This window comes from Anomaloglossus baeobatrachus, chromosome 4 (genome assembly GCF_048569485.1).
Source record: "Anomaloglossus baeobatrachus isolate aAnoBae1 chromosome 4, aAnoBae1.hap1, whole genome shotgun sequence".
Lineage (NCBI taxonomy): Eukaryota > Metazoa > Chordata > Amphibia > Anura > Aromobatidae > Anomaloglossus > Anomaloglossus baeobatrachus.
Genome location: NC_134356.1, coordinates 592,776,636 through 592,794,458, shown reverse-complemented (window position 1 = coordinate 592,794,458; position 17,823 = coordinate 592,776,636). Strand labels below are relative to the sequence as shown.

General features: G+C 47.0%; 1 protein-coding gene across 1 annotated transcript in view; it reads left to right on the top strand.

Moving 5' to 3' along the window:
* LOC142304104 (hexokinase-2) overlaps positions 1-11,102 on the top strand; it is a 59,703-nt gene extending 48,601 nt beyond the window's left edge. The window contains exons 15-18 of the mRNA XM_075346142.1: positions 3,053-3,236; positions 5,573-5,728; positions 7,092-7,325; positions 9,286-11,102. Coding sequence (XP_075202257.1) covers positions 3,053-3,236; positions 5,573-5,728; positions 7,092-7,325; positions 9,286-9,430 — 719 coding nt within the window. The 3' untranslated portion in view covers positions 9,431-11,102. The remainder of the gene's footprint in view (positions 1-3,052; positions 3,237-5,572; positions 5,729-7,091; positions 7,326-9,285) is intronic.
* The last annotated feature ends 6,721 nt before the right edge of the window (positions 11,103-17,823 follow it).

Below are 17,823 nucleotides of genomic sequence, written 5' to 3'. Positions count from 1 at the left end.
CCGGTCTGGACTGCAAGGCTTCTAGTATCTTAGCCATAGTCTCAGAGAGATGATCCTTAAAGGCTGCAAACTCAGTCCCCGTCACCTGGACAGTGTCAACAGGTGGCTCCCCCTGGGCCCCTCTTAGCAGAGGATCCGGCTGAGGAAGTGTCACAGGGGTCGAACACTGCACACAATGAGGGTCAGTGGAACCTGCCGGTAGTGGGGTCTTACATGCGGCGCAGGCAACATAATAAGCCTGTGTTTTGGCACCCCTGCCTTTTATGGGCGCCATGCTATAGTTTTCCCTGAGTAACACAATAGGGTATATAGCCAGAAAGAACTGTGCTCATACAGTGTAAATTATATACAGTACACAAATAATGTACCCATACAATACAGCACCATGGGGCTAGCACCACATGTGCTGTTTACCAGCCGCCTAAGCGGTTGTGAGGCCACCAGAGACCGTGTCTGGGTCTCCCATGAATATGTCCCTCTCTGCAGCGTCGGTGGAGCTGACAGGAATGGCTGCGGCGTCCTGACGAGCTGAGGAAGCTGTGGGCGTGGCCTAGAAAGAGCGCGAAACGGGCGCTCATACTGTGTACAGTGAGGGGAGTGGAGCATGTAAATCATACTCCAGCCCTCATTGCTGCTCGCTCCGTGCAGCGTCCCGCCCTTCCCCTGCCTGTCAGGGCTGAGGGCGGGAGAAAAAAAGGGAAACTAGGCCGCAATGAAGCCGGGGACTGTAGTAATAAACGCGGCCGCCGTAAAAGCGCGGTCGCGTGAAAGTCCCCGGCGAACTACAAGTCCCAGCCGCGCCGCAGTGTCCCGTGGCAACGGCGGTCAGTGCGGTAGCCCTTACATATAAACACACTCAGCGACGCTGAGTGTGTAATGGCACATATAGACCCGGTCAGCGCCGCGGTCCCCGGTGCACTAGCACACCCAGCAAAGCTGAGGTGATGCCGTGCGCGGTCCCCATAGGGATACAGAGTACCTTTAAGATGCAGGACCATGTCCCTGAACGGTATCGGCTCCTATCCATCAGGCTCCACAGGAGTTGTGGATGAAGCCCGGTCTCAGTGCCTGGAGACCGATAAGATCCCACTTCACCCAGAGCCCTAAGGGGGATGGGGAAGGAAAAACAGCATGTGGGCTCCAGCCGCCGTACCCGCAATGGGTACCTCAACCTTAACAACACCGCCGACAAAAGTGGGGTGAGAAGGGAGCATGCTGGGGACCCTATATGGGCCCACTTTTCTTCCATCCGACCTAGTCAGCAGCTGCTGCTGACTAATCTGTGGAGCTGTGCTGTGCGTGTCTGACCTCCTTCGCACAAAGCAAAAAACTGAGCAGCCCGTGGGAGCACGGGGGGTGTATTGGCAGAAGGGGAGGGGCCTAACACTTTTAAGTGTAGTACTTTGTGCGGCCTCCGGAGGCATAGCCTATACACCCAATTGTCTGGGTCTCCCAATAGAGCGAAAAAGAAAATAGAAATTTTCCATTCAACCAACTGTAGGTATTCTACTGAACGTTTCAGAGATAAGACGTTCTGTAGTATGTGTCTAGTTTGTAGAAGGGACAACTTCCACCTTTGATCTGAGGGCATAATTTTGGATCAGAAGGGCAAATAAGATATGGAAAACTGTTCCAGAATCAGTGGAGGCACACCAATTGGAGGAGATCCTGATAAATCTAGGGAAAGATCCTCTTTAAAAGGCAACCTCCTGTCCCCAAATACTATTAACTTGCAGATATAGGGGTAATCTGTTGGTGAATTGCAATCTCCATGGATATTGACTAAAAGGGCCACTTAATATGGTGGTTATGGTGGTCTACTAAAAGAGCCACTCCTTAGCTAGGTCCTTCCCGGAGGGATATCTGGCTAGTTTCTGTGTCGAGACTCCTAACAGAGGCTCCACGGACTTTTTTGATTTGCACTAAACCTCTAGATGGGTCTTGTTTCCAAAAGAGGGTCACTTGTGGGGGAGCTCCACTATTTAGGCACATCAGGGGCTCTGCAAACGCGGCATGGTGTTTGCTAATGACTCCGGCTAATTTTGCTTTCCAAAAGTCAAATATCGCTCCTTCCCTTCCGTGCTCTGCCTTGCACCCAAACAGTAGTTTTCCACCACATGTGGGGTATCGCTGTGTTCAGGAAAAATTGGACCGAAAATGGTATGGGGCATTTTCTCCTTTTTATTCTTGTGAAAATATTTTTTCTATTTTTTTATTTTGGCTAAAGTAACCTTTCTGTGGGGAAAAAAGATGTACATTGCTTTAATTCCTGTAAACCACCTGAAAAGTTAAACTTCTTGGATATGGTTTTGAGCAGTGTGAGGGGTGCAGTTTTTAGAATGGTGTCATTTTTGGGTATTTTCTGTCACCTAGGCCTCTCAAAGTCACTTCAAATGTAATGTGATCCCTAAAAAGAATAAAATATTTTTTTTTTATATATATATATATATATATATATATATATATATATATATATATATATATATATATATATATATATAAATTTTGTTGGAAAGATTGTTGATAAACTTTTAACCCTTCTAACTTTACAACAATTTTTTTAAATGGTGCGGATATAAAGTAGACATGTGAGAAATGTTATTTATTATTTTGTGTGACATAACTGGTTTAGGGCATTAAAAATTAGAAGTTTTAAAACTGCAAAACTTTCAAAAAGGTTTCCAAATTTCAGATGTTTTCACAAATGCAATATCGTCCTAAATTTACAACTATCATGAAGTACAATATGTCACAAAAAAAACCCATCTCAGAATCACCGGGATCCATTGACGTGTTCCAGAGTTATAACCTCTTAAAGTGACACTGACCAGAATTGTAAAAAATGGCTGGGTCCTTAAGGTGAAAGTGGGCTGGGGGTTAAAAGCCCAGGACCATTATATATGAAATTGGTGGACTGGAAATAAATAGCTGTTCCTGTACTGTTGGGAATATAAACCGCGTTTAGAGGTCAGGCCTTTGCTCTGCCAGGTTTGTGTATCCGTGTACTTAGCTGTTATACGGATCATCATATTTTTTCTTTTGTGCTCCGCAGGTACGGGCAGCAATGCTTGTTACATGGAGGAGATGAGAAACGTGGAGCTGGTAGAAGGAGAAGAAGGCAGGATGTGCATCAACATGGAGTGGGGCGCGTTCGGGGATAATGACTGTCTGGAGGATTTCAGGACTGAGTTTGACAGAGCGGTGGATGAGCTGTCGCTAAATCCCGGCAAGCAGAGGTATGTTACCTATTACAGCAAATAGCCCAAATTGTAGGAAAACCTCTCTGTTCTCCGGCCTAATGAGCTGTCACCGCCTCGTGCTGGGGTTATGTGATGTGACAGGTGATAGCAGCTGCGGGATTGTCTGTCCTGCTCCTTTCACAATATTATTTCTGTCACGCTGTGCACAAGGAAAGGTGGGAGATTAAAGGCCCTGCCATATATGTGACGTCTCCTTATGTCCTCACCCCTGTATTGTGGTCTCTTGTAATAATTGAAATATTGTCACTGCTTGGTCTTCATATTCTACCTTAATCTTAGAAGTCATAATATAGTGACGGCTAAGGTTTACAAGAAATATATATTGTGCTCGTCTCTTCCTAATGGGGGCAGCATTGCTTCTGAGATCCAATATCTCCATTTTCGATTACAACAAATAGGCACAAGGATAAGGCAGCTTATCTTCAGGTAGTTGCCCAAGATTGAAAGTGATCCTCCCTCAATCTGCAGCCGGGATCTGGAAGGAATGTAGGTTGAGCACATGCACCTCTGCTCCAGCCATCCAGAAAAGGCAGTCACGTAGTCGATGAATGGAGCGGAGGCGAGGAGGCTCGACCTTCCCGATATGTAGATGGGATACTGCAATGGTGCTGGAGGTCCAGAAGTCAGACCCCTACTGAATCTGTAGGATGTCCCCTTCCCTTCAGAGGGTTGTGGGTTGTGGATTTTGGAAAGTATGGAGGTGTCTATCCTTGTCTCTGAATCCTAGAAGGTGTGAAAAGTTAAACACAGATGGACGAATAAAAAGGAACCTCGCTTAACGAGTAACCCAGTTAGCGATAATTTCGCTTAACGAGCAAAGCTTTCTGTAAATTTGTAACTCAGTTTACGAGCAAGCTTTGCTGAACGAGCAAAATACTCACCGCACACACTTCGGTTCCGTACATCCACCGCGCTCTGACCCGCTCTTGCAGTCCACACAAACGAGCACGCATGCACACACACATATTATGCTCACCTTACCTTCCGTTCCATCGCCGGCCTCATGGTTCTTGTAGTTCGCTGGTACAGGATGTGTATTGGGTAACCATCGCGACGAGGGAGGAACTTGCTCTGGCAGCGGAAGTTCCTCCCTCGTCGCGATGGTTACCCGATACACATCCTGTACCGCCGAACTACAAGATCCAGGAGGCCGGCGATGGAACGGAAGGTAAGGTGAGCATAATATGTGTACCTTCCGTTCAATCGCCGGCCTCCTGGAACTTGTAATTCACCGGTACAGGATGTGTATCTGCAACCATCACGACAAGGAAGGAACTTCCACTGTCAGCTGCTACTCAAAGGCAGCGCGCTGGCTAATCAGAGGCAAGCGGCTCCTGCCTTTGACGTCAGCGCGCTGGCATCGGAAGTTCCTCCCTCATTGCGATACACATCCTGTACCGGCAAACTGCAAGTTCCAGGAGGTCGGCGATGGAACGGAAGGTAAGGTGAGCATAATGTGTGTGGAATGGCACAATTTGGGACCAGGATGGAACATTTAACAAATTGTGGAACGAATTGTCTGCATTGCAATGATTTCCTATGGGAAATGTTGCTTTGCTGAACGAGTCACTTGGTTTACAAGCACACTCCCAGAACGGATTGTTCTCGTTAACCAAGCTTCCACTGTACATCCTACAGATGAGTGCCATCTTTGTTATCCATCACCCAAAGACTTCTATGCCAAAAAAAAAAAAATGAATAGGGCTTTTTTTTTTTTTTTTTTTTTAATTTTAACTGTATGTCATGGAATTTACATTCAGTCAGTATTATGGCAAACTGTATAACGCCATGCAATTTCCCCCCACCTCCCCAAAATTCTGTGAACAAATCGGTACAGTAGGCGCTCTTCCATTGAGATCTCCAACAACTGGCTATAAAGTGGGGATACCTGGCAGGAAATTTTTAATTGACTATGGCACAGTAGGAAAAAATAAAAGCATTACACGTTTTCATTGAAAACTATGGGCTGCATGTATAATACATGGATGTCGCTGGTCCTTTAGAAGAAGAGGCTGGTGATTTCTGTCTTTATAATATAAAAGGGGGGGCAACATTGGACCCTCCTCTTAGGTTTTACCTCCTTACTATGGGACCTAGGTTTTCTAAACTAGATATCCTATTTACAAGTGCCTTTGCACCTTTTAGGACTAATATAGATGAGGTTGGCCACTAGGGCATAACGCGGGAGGTGCACATTAGGTTTTTGGTTTTTTTTTGGCGATTTGGAGTTGTGCTTTTAGGCATAATAAATACATAATACATCCATCATACTCCTAATCTCATTAATTACTGTAATCTCTTTTTCCCTACAGGTTTGAGAAGATGATCAGCGGCATGTACCTGGGGGAGATAGTTAGGAATGTCTTGATTGACTTCACTAAACGGGGGCTGCTCTTCCGTGGAAAGATATCTGAGCGGCTGAAGACGAGGGGCATTTTTGAAACAAAGTTCCTGTCTCAGATTGAGAGGTGAGTAATTGTGCTTTTGATTTAAGGCTATATACACATTGGTACTGTGCTCTCCACTGGGCACTGCATCGGGCTTTCTGTCAAAATCCATAAAAACTATTCCGATTAGATCCCTGACTGAGCGAAGACTGAGCCATTCACTTGCATAAAGCCTACGGAGTCTCTGAGGACATTGTCTGGTCTCGGTCCTGGCAGTGTTGATCTTTTTCAGACCTGTATGTATTCAGCACAATACCACCAAATAGTAAATCACGCCTAAAATGTAACTTTTAATAATATCTCTTTTAAAACTGCCTCTTTAAAATAACATAAAAGACACACATAACAAATAGCACCGCATGTGCCAGCGTATGGGAGGATGGGAAGCTCTCAAAGGATAAACCAACCAGAGCTATCACTCATCCACACCCCATATATAGAACAAATGGTCCCGTTTAGTATATCATCACTCAAATCACTTGGGGAAACTGATACTATAGGGTAAGAGCAACCTCCCTTTATCAATATAAATCCCCTACCAAGGTATATTACGGCACCATTTAATAATACAGTGATAATCTTATGCCCCCTTCTGATTCATAACCAAGCTCCATTCAGCTGAATGTGACATGGCTGAGCGTTCTGATATACGTGTGAGGCTGGGACCACACATGTGTCTGTCTATGTGAGGACATGCACGGTCCATAATACACCGCTCTCCTGATGACAAAGGAAACGCGTTGAGAGTGGAGCTTGGTTATGAATCAGAAGGGGGCATAAGGTCTGGATCCTGTGGAAATACCTGGTCAAATCCGGGGGATTCATGTTAAGGCCAACCTGTCTGAGAGTTTCAACAGTGGTAATAAGAGGAACATCATCCCTGAGCAACGGGAATTGGGTGAGACTGTTCCTTTTTTCCTTTCACATATTTTTGGACTGAGTGAGTTGCCACGCCACCCTGAATGCTGGAATGGATATTCTCATAAAAGTTGTTATATAGGTGATTATCACTTTTATGTTATTTTAAAGAGGCAGTTTTAAAAGAGATATTATTAAAAGTTACATTTTAGGCGTGATTTACTATTTGGTGGTATTGTGCTGAATACATATTGAAGTTTTCATACCTGGTCCAGTTTGCTAATCTATTCTTTTTCAGACCTGCACAAAAACATGGTTTACCACATTGACTCCCGTCATCTTCACTCAAGTGAATGGCTATGTTTGGGATCTCGTCAGAATGTTTTTTGGTTGATTTCTACAGAATCCCTGACGTAGAGCTCGGCAGAGAGCGCTATATTATTGTGAACCTGGCTTTAGTCCATATGAAACAACTCGTGAATCTCAGTTCTTACCTTTTTTTTTATTTCTCATGCTTTGTTGGCAGTGATCGCTTGGCATTGCTTCAGGTTCGCTCCATCCTTCAACATCTTGGCTTGGACAGCACATGTGACGACAGTATCATTGTAAAGGAAGTGTGCACGGTGGTGGCTCGGAGAGCTGCTCAGCTGTGTGGGGCTGGAGTGGCTGCAGTGGTCGACAAGATCAGAGAGAACCGAGGGTTGGAGTCCCTAAAAGTTACTGTGGGCGTGGATGGGACCCTTTATAAACTTCACCCACAGTAAGTTCTGAGCATGCAATTACTGTGAGTGCCCAAGTAACACTGTCAAAGTAGCACTGCCGTACAGTGCCCACATGTCACTGCCATACAGTGCACAAGTAACACTGCCCACATAGCACTGCCATATACTGACAAATAGCACTGCCATAGAGGGCCCACGTAACACTGTCCACGTAGCACTGCCACACAGTGCCCAAGTAGCACTGCCATACAGTGTCCAAGTGTAACGACTAAAGGGGGCTTTACACGCTACGACATCGCTAATGCAAACTCGTTGGGGTCACGGAATTGGTGACGCACATCCGGCCGCATTAGCGATGCCGTTGCGTGTGACACCGATGAGCGATTTTGCATCGTTGCAAAAACGTGCAAAATCGCTCATCGGCGACATGGGGGTCCATTCTCAAAAATCGTTACTGCAGCAGTAACGAGGTTGTTCCTCATTCCTGCGGCAGCACACATCGCTCCGTGTGACGCCGCAGGAACGAGGAAGCTCTCCTTACCTGCCTCCCGGCCGCTATGCGGAGGGAAGGAGGTGGGCGGGATGTTACGTCCCGCTCAGCTCCACCCCTCCGCTGCTATTGGGCGGCCGCTCAGTGACGTCGCTGTGACGCCGCACGGACCGCCCCCTTAGAAAGGAGGCGGTTCGCCGGTCACAGCGACGTCGCCGGGCAGGTAAGTATGTGTGACGAGTCTGCGCGATGTTGTGCGGCACGGGCAGCGATTTGCCCGTGTCGCACAACAGATGGGGGCGGGTACCCACGCTAGCGATATCGGGACCGATATCGCAGCGTGTAAAATAGCCTTTATGCTAATAATAATAATTAGGGATGATCGAATACCTCAAATATTCGGCTTCGCGAATATCCGACGAATAGGTCGCCGCCATGCCAATATTCGATGCGCAATGTAAGTCTATGGGAAGCCCGAATAGTTCCGAATAGTTATTCGGGTTTCCCATAGACTTACATTGCGCATCGAATATTCGCGGATAGCGGCGACCTATTCGGTAAATATTCGCGAAGCCAAATATTTGAGGTATTCGATCATCCCTAATAATAATGTATGGCAAGTAGGCTCCCCGTTGATAACTATACATGATACAAATCCCATATGTTGGATTCCTGCATTAGAACACACGTTATGCACTCTTTACTTGATGCACTCTTTACTTGATGCACTCTTTACTTGATGCACTCTTTACTTGATGCACTCTTTACTTTATGCACTCTTTACTTTATGCACTCTTTACTTTATGCACTCTTTACTTTATGCACTCTTTACTTTATGCACTCTTTACTTTATGCACTCTTTACTTTATGCACTCTTTACTTTATGCACTCTTTTTACTTTATGCACTCTTTACTTTATGCACTCTTTACTTTATGCACTCTTTACTTTATGCACTCTTTACTTTATGCACTCTTTACTTTATGCACTCTTTACTGTATGCACTCTTTTTACTTTATGCACTCTTTACTTTATGCACTCTTTACTTTATGCACTCTTTACTTTATGCACTCTTTACTTTATGCACTCTTTACTTTATGCACTCTTTTTACTTTATGCACTCTTTTTACTTTATGCACTCTTTTTACTTTATGCACTCTTTACTTTATGCACTCTTTACTTTATGCACTCTTTACTTTATGCACTCTTTACTTTATGCACTCTTTTTTTACTTTATGCACTCTTTTTACTTTATGCACTCTTTTTACTTTATGCACTCTTTTTACTTTATGCACTCTTTTTACTTTATGCACTCTTTTTACTTTATGCACTCTTTTTACTTTATGCACTCTTTTTACTTTATGCACTCTTTTTACTTTATGCACTCTTTTTACTTTATGCACTCTTTTTACTTTATGCACTCTTTTTACTTTATGCACTCTTTTTACTTTATGCACCTAAGCAGTTGAGAACAATTTTATATATAGATTTTTTTTTTTTTTCCCGGCAGCTTTTCTTCCATCATGCATGAAACCGTGACAGAGCTTTCTCCAAAGTGTCAGGTGACATTCCTCCAGTCTGAAGATGGCAGCGGTAAAGGAGCCGCCCTCATCACGGCAGTCGCTTGCAGGATCCGGGAAGCAGGACAGCGTTAATGGAGGGAGAGTGGAGCTAAAGGCTTGTCTTCAGACCATTCCTGTATACAGACTTATACCAGCTCCTTACATCCTCACTAACTCTTACCTCCAGCCCTTGGGAATGGTCGCTTAGTTGGAAACCGTTCCGGTGACCAGGCGTATATTTGCCTGCACCCTTACCAGGGACATGTACATAGGTCAATTTATTTTTATAGAATAGCTATTGGAAAAAGAGCACAAAGATTATATGTATAGAATTCAAGCCTAATGGAGAGATATGTGTTGTCATATATAAACCAATACGGTCGCATGTTATTGAGCATAAATAACCCATTGTATCATTTTTCTGACCACGATTTCTCCTGACCACCCCCCATACACATGCATGCTCAGCTCCGCCAAGAGTGCATGTATTCTGAATAGGGAGAGGAAACAAAAGCGCCTCTGGTGCCAGCTTATCTAACCCGAGAACAAAAGTAATGGGTGTAAAAATTTACTACGTCTTATTCCATCACTCTAACATCAGATTGGGGAGGCCTCCATATGGTTGGGACCAACTGGTCCCTCCAAATCGGTAGCTTCAGCCCACTTTTCTATGTTTGTGCACTTTTACTCTTTCATGCCTTTACAGAATCTGTTTTCTTCTCTTTGCTGGGTTGGGGGTAACCACCATTAAATTTCACGTACAGCTATGCTTACAGGAAATTGCTGTACCACAGACTGCCTCTCCATGCTGCACAGACTTGTATTATGTTCCCATAAAGTATAACTATAGATAGGCTGCCCTCTGTCTGGGTGATATACCATCAGAACCGAACACTAGAGAACACTGCATGGGAGAAAAATGCCTTAATTTACTTTTTTAGGAAATAGTTACCCTTCTATAATGAGCAGCGGAAACCCGGCTCGTACTTTCCGAATAGTCTTCTACTGTTATTGAATGTGTAAATGTATATATACAAGTAAGTCATTATATCCTGCAAGACTTGAAAACCTCATGCAACCCCGAGGACTGTACATTGTGGCTATAGGAATGAAGCTTTTGGGATTAATCTATTAATCTCAGGCTAACGCATAATTCAGCAATATTTCATGCTCTGTAGGGTGAGCGGCCTCCTGATGGACCCTGTACTTTTTTTTTTGTAGATTATTATATTATTATTATTTGTTGTTATTGTAATATTTATGTCGTGCTCACATAGGATGCTAGATCCACATTATAGTTGGAGAGACGCCTTGTAAACCCTTGAATGCTGCTCTTTCCCAAAGAATCACAATGTAGGAGGCATCGGACTGATGTTTCATATAGAGAGATCCGTGGATGTCCCGGACAGACGCTCGTGTCTACAGACAGGCGGCCACAGCCTCTGTAATTCTCAGTTTACTTTTGCTATGTATAGACCTCACTGTTTAATAGTTCTTATATAAGTATGTCTGACTTCTCCTATCTATCACACTGGTGATGGCAGCACATGTAACCTGCATGGGGTGCGCCACTCCTTGTAGGATCTGACGGTCCCGCTGGTTTGGGTCTGCTCTTCATGCACTGTATCGTCGTCCGTCTGGTAACCTCCATTCATCGGTTCCATGTACAGAGTTCTAGTTGTCTTTTTATTTATAAGTGGTATTTTATTGGCTTTCTGTACTTGTAACTTAATAAACTTGCTGAATGCTTTATAGAAAGATGAAATCTGTCTGGATGTCTTCTTTTTTTTTTTTAAATTTGCAACAAACTTAGAGGACCAACCACCAGGATTTTCCTTTATAACCTAAAGCCGGTGCTATACTGTCGCTCTCATGCTGATTCTATACATACCTTTAGTTGTCAGCTCGGATGTATAGTTTTGGAAATATAGGCAAGTAAAGTTTGTGAAATGCACTGTTATTTGATTGATAGGTGCAGCGGAATATCTAATAGGTGGGTCGGTTTGGCTAGTTATTCCCACCACTATCTGCCTGCCTGTTCTACCTCCCCCCTGTCGTCTTCCCCCTGAATTAGGAGTCAGGGGGAGGAAGGACAGGTAGGTAGACAGGGGCGGGAATAACTATTAAAAACCCAACCCACCTATTAGATATTCTGTAGCTGCTATCAATCAAGAGTGCATTTCACAAACTTTACTTGCACATATTTCAGAAAGTATACATCTGATCTCACAACTAAAGGTATGTATAGAATCCGCATGATAGCGCCAGTATATAACTGGATTTAGTTTATATAGGAAAATCCTGGTGGTTGGTCCTCTTTAAAGGGGGTGTCCAGGACACATACCTTTTGTATAACATATTATAAGACTTACTAACTAGTTCACAAAATTAGTAAAGCTTATCTAATATATATACCACAGAGGATTGGCTAAAGGGCAAAATATATCCGAGTGGGCCCCTAACCAAGGTTATAAGCATGTTTTCAACTATGGAGGTACCCCATAATTTATAGGGGTATAATGGGCACCTCTGCAGATCACCCTGCGGTTACTGAATAAAATTCACTACATAGACAGAGACCGATATTCCTGCCATATGTTGACCATATACTGGTAGCTGCCAGTCCTGGAGAGCATATATGATTGCATTAGTTATAGATACAAATGAGCGGACAAGTGGAAGTTCGGTATGGTGGACTCAGTCGGACTTTGGGTAAAGTTCTGTTCTGGAACCGAACTTGACCCAAACCTCATTGGAAGTCACTGATTGGGCTGTTCGGGTCTCCGCCTAGATATGTAGGGTGGATTTTTTTCATTTTTATTTTTTTCTGTGCAAACTACATCCGAGCATTCTGTTCTTACCTCAAGTGCAAGACATTCAAACACTGCAAGCCGCTCACATGGAGAGTACCCAAGCACAGAGATGCTCGCTCAAGTGGTTTGCATACGTAAAGTAACAGAGTGCTGAACTTTAACACTATTTTTTTTTTATTTTGGGAGGGTGGGGGAGTGGGTAGGGGGGGGTCTCTGTTTGATACGAACACCGAACTTTACAGTTAGAGTTCACTCATCGCTAGTCATAGATTAAGGACCCTTTCTGGTGGGAGTCATTCATTTTTCTCATCATTTTCATCTTGCTCAGTCATGACCAATTCAGCTACGAGTTTGCAACAAAGACTTCTCACATTTCCAGCTCCATCTCATCTGTTCCCAAACTGCATAAACGCCTCACCCCAATGTTAACCGCTCCCGTATTTGTTCCCATTACTGCACCTGCTATGCTGCGTGGTAACTCTGCTCCAAGTACGAATACCCCTTTTGACAGTAAAATTGTTGCCTAGAAAATAATGCAGGTGAGCATTTCTGCCCTTTATAGTATTAATGTCATCTTTTTTTGAATCCTAAAAAGTAATAATGCTTATGTGCCTTGTTGAAGGTTATAATACCAAGTGCCAACTATAAAGCAAGAAAGCTCTTTAAGTGCTCACTTAACAAGTAGCAAGCACCCCTAAAAAGTAGTAATGCCCTCCTAAAGTTCCCTCAATTATTCCTCCTCAATGCCTCTCAAGAATCAAAATGCTTCTTCAGGGCCCCACAAATAATAATGAAGCCTCTTGAGTTTCTTCACAATAAAAGTAACAGTACCCTGACTGATCTTAAAAGTAATAGTTTCCCAGAATATAGGTGTGTGTTTGCCTCACAAGTCCGCCAGCACAGCGTTTATGTGCAGGCAGAGCAATGTGGTAACGTCATTGCGTTGTCAGTGCTGGATGCTGACACCCTGTGCATGCCCTTGCCATTCGGTTGGCTACAGACCTAAAGCAACCTGTGGCCGAGATATCTGAGAGCAGGATACTTGCTCCACCGGAGGGTTGGAGTGGATTTTTGCTACCTCATCTAAGAGAAACATGATGTAGGCAAAGAGACCCTGAATCCAACACTGTATCACTTGGATTACTGGTTGAAGCCACTCTGGCATATTCTGCATTTTTATGTTTAGCCTTGTAGCAGAGCTGAGAGCTGTCCTGCCCACACTAGGCTCTCTGAGATTGTACATTGACAGTGAGGTCTCAGAGGAGGCGGCGTATCGGACTGCTGTGCGTGTGACGTTGTAGTCCGAGCAATGAGAAGTCCTGCTGCTTACACAAACATAACAAATAAGTAACAGATCAGATCTTGACAAGACAGGCATCTTTGAATTCTATGGTTTAACCCTTACAGCATGCGGTCTTCAGCTTACATTGCAAAAAATTTGCTGACAGATTCCCTTTAAACTGTAGCAATGTCCTATGCATGCCAATAAAGTTGAGATTGGAGGTGGCACTGGGTGGTCCCCACCATGTATGTTGTCCTGTGATGATTGTCCCCCTTACATTCTGTCACTGGTATAAGGGTAGATCGTGCTATCAGTGTCTGCCTATTTAATTTATTCAAAGAAAGAAGAGCCAGCACGATCGGAGAGTGGCATACATCATATAAAAGTGCAAATTCACAGATTTATTCCAACTGTACTCTAATACAAAATGAGATTTTTAGCAAATAATTGATCAATTCTTTGAGCCACCCCTGCCACTTCATGGCAAATCTCTATGAGGGGGGGGGGGGGGGGTCCTACTCTATATTATGTATTTCATATGCCATGCGGCTTCCCAGATAAAAGAGAAAAAAAAAAAGCAGAACCATATTGGAGCAACGCATACCTGTAATCTATATTTAACCGCTTCCATGTCGCAAAAAGAGGCAACTGCGGATAAAAGGCAGCCCAGGTCCCAACGTGTGTAATGCAAGTCAATGGGGAAAAACTTTCAAATTAACGAGTAACCTGAATGCCGTACTATTTGCTACTCGCACGAATGGTACGTCATTCGGGTTACTTTTTACTTTCGAGTTTTTCCCATTGACTTGCATTGCACACGCTATTCGGAATGAATATGCGAGTATTAGACAGTACCCGTTATGAGTATAATGAGTACGAATAGTTAGGTACTCGCTCAATTCTAATTTGAATGCAACGGAGCAAAACTAGTCATTTGACAAAGACTCCTGGATGAGATCAATGAGTCCAGATCTATGATTTGGCCTGTAGGGGTCCAGAATAACTGTATAATGGAAGTGTGACGCCCTGGGCAAGCCAGGGGTCACAGGTAATGACACCACCACACCCTACACCCCGGATAGGTACACCAAAGCTAAACCAGAAACCCTTGTTGCCTTCCTCCAGGGGCTGATGTCCACACCAGGGGGTGGGCCAGGCGGTTGGCTCTGCCCACCGAGGAGTTCACAGCCCTGGAGGCGGGAAAACCAGGCAGTGAGTTGAAGGCAGATTAGTCAGAGTGAAGTGGTAGAGAACCAAAAGAGAGGAGTTGAAGTGAAGGAGAAAGTGACAGTTTGAAAGCCTGAAGTTGGTCCGGGTGTGTGCCCTGGACTGAGACAGCAAGGTTGGCAGACGGCGGTGACCGTCTGCAGGAGAGGCTGATCGGAGGTTGCCGAAAGGACCGTGGACGGGTGGTGGCCCAGCGGTACCGGACCGGTATACGAGGAGAAGCCAGCACCATTGGCAGGGGCCTTTCGGATCCCGGCAAGGCTAGGAGTCGCCGTGAATTTGCCAAATCCGTCAGTGAAGGGGACCTCCAGGTCTCCCAGCAACTAAGTCCCGATTGAAGGCAACAGTCCAACCGTAGGAGAGAGACACCGCCACCGCCAAGGCACCAGTTTCTCAGGGCCAGCGCCTGCGGGCAAAGAGGGGCTCCTCCGGCCCATATCCAAGTCGGGGAGCGGGTTACCGGTGGGAACCCATCGCTACCAACATTACACAAGGTGCAGGGAAAGAGACAGTCACCGTTAACTACCGGGGAAAAGCAACAGCAGCCGTCCATGGGAACAGTCTTTCCAGCCGTGTGTTTTACCGAGAACTGTGTCAACGTCTCAGGCTGAGTGAGTACCCCATCAACGGGCCCCGGGACAACCAACCCCCTACCCACGGAGGGGAGAAATAACAACAAAGCTGCTCCCTGTGACCGCTCCCGGGATCCCAATACAGAGCAGCGGTGGTGTCCACACAATCACCACAACCGTGGGTGGCGTCACGGACAATAAATCACCAATATCAATCCCCTTTTCACTCACGGGTGAGGAGCGCCGCTCGAGTCCCCGGGATCCGGCCCATCGCTCGAGCCACCGAGCAGCAGAGGCCGCAGCAGCGGCAGCCGGACCCGAGCAGTGGGAGAGCGCAGTGTCCCCTCCTCCGCCCGCGACAACTTGGCGTCACGAACAGGATCTTACCGCTCTGCCATTGGGTAGAGGTGCGCCTTGTTACCGCCGGAGGTGTCCGGCCGGAAAATTTCAGAAGCCGCCATCTTTAGCGCGAAGAGTTCCCGCTCGAGCGTCTCCTCGAGTAGTGGAGGCGCGAAGGCCAAAACCCCGCCCTGATAGAGGAGGGGCCGAAAAGAGGCTAAGGGGGACGAAATGGCGACTGGTCGCATGTAGCCGCGGCTATAAAGGCAGGGACGCCAGGACTCTGCAGCCATCTTGTTCCTGGGAGAAGCCGCCAGCAACATGTGGATGCCTTCCCGAAGCACCGTAGCCCCCCGCGCCTGGAACCGCGGCGTGGGTGGAAATCCGGACCGCGCAGCTCTACCAGAGGCTGCAGGTCAAAATTTAGCTCCTCATGGAGGAGTGGGAGACCGACATGGCGGATGTCATAGCGACCGTGCGGAGACGCGAGGAGGAAGCTGCGGAAGGGAGGGTGAGTGACCCACGCCCCGATGCCCTTGAAGGGCTGGTCATCGCGGCTGCGGGACCCGGTCTAAACCCTCTCGCCCTGCTACCTCCCTCGCCACCCGTCCCGGAAGCCGTGACCCCGCCACTAGGCCCGCTACCACCGCAACCGGTAGCGATACCCAGCATGTCCGCCCAGGCGGACCGACCTGTAGCCGGAGCCCGTAGCCGACCGGAGGTGCTGCCGTGGAAAGCCCCGAAGTCTGAACCGGAGGCGTCCCCCGAGAAAGTCCCCGAGCCGGAGCCGATAGCCCGCTCCGTGCCGAAGGCCCAGCAGAGGAAAGCCCCTATGCCCATCCCCCACACCTCGGCTGAGGTTTCGCCGGGTTGCTGCTGCAACGTGGCATCCAAGGCCAAGTCACCGCGGGACCTGCCGCCCAGATCAACAGTAGTGGGCAGCGTCCGAGAGGTCTCGCGGGGCCCGACCCGTGCGCTGGAGCTCACAGCAGCTCCGTACTGGGACAGGGAGCCGGTACCGCTGGGCCTGGAAATCGAGGAGAGAGAAAGAAGGAAGGCGGAGATGGTGGCCCGTACGATACGGGAGGAGAGCCTGAGACAGGCAACTTTTTGTGTCCGGGGCCCGCTGTACGAGGGGCAGGTGAGGCGGTTTGATGTCCGCCAGGGCTATGGATTCATTTATGAACCGGGCCTGGAGGCCGAAGTGTTCATAGCCCGGCGGGATGTGAATGCTCACCTTCCAGAAGAGCACCCAGGCCGCAACCTGATGCCAGGGGACCTGGTACAATACACCCGACACTGCGAGGAGAGGGGGTGGTTTGCGCTGGATGCAAAATTGAGGGGCAGCCAGGAAGCCCGTGTGAGCACCGCACCCCCTCCCTCAGGTGATGCCGAGGACTCTGAGTGATGGCAGCGGAGCACCGTTGCACCGTCCCCGTTGGGACCACCAGTGTGTGTGTTTGAAAGTTCTGAAAGTTCTTAAAGATAAAAATGATCACCGAAGTCTCATCTGATTGTCTGCAACCGTGATTTGAAACCGGCCGTTGCCGGCACCGTTGTCCCCGTGGGAACCGCTTAAAGTTGCGTAAGGGACTCCTTACGGACAAGCCCGTGAACTTGCAGGGCAACCACAAACGTTAGTGAAATGTAAATAAATATGTTTTGTTGCAGCTTACTGTTACTGCCTCTGGAGAGGCAGGTTGGAGGGAGGGCCCGCAGTGGAGCAGGCTGGGGCCCAGCCACCACAGGAACCGGTGGCTACCCTCTGGAGGGGAAGGACAGATCCGGCTCGGGTGACTTGGTTCAGGACTGGGGTCAAGGGGTGCTGCCTGTTTCTTAGGAGCAGCATCAGGGCCAGGTTACTTGGGTGGGAGAGAGCGGCAGCCGCAACCGTTACTGCAACATTTAAGAAAAGTGCCTCCGATTGTGGGATGATGTTACTATAATTGTATGTGTTACCGTTTTTTATCTTTTTCAGAAAATTAAAACCGGTGTTGGACGGGCAGCCCGCAGACGGTCTGCATTTTGCTAAGGGGGAATGTGACGCCCTGGGCAAGCCAGGGGTCACAGGTAATGACACCACCACACCCTACACCCCGGATAGGTACACCAAAGCTAAACCAGAAACCCTTGTTGCCTTCCTCCAGGGGCTGATGTCCACACCAGGGGGTGGGCCAGGCGGTTGGCTCCGCCCACCGAGGAGTTCACAGCCCTGGAGGCGGGAAAACCAGGCAGTGAGTTGAAGGCAGATTA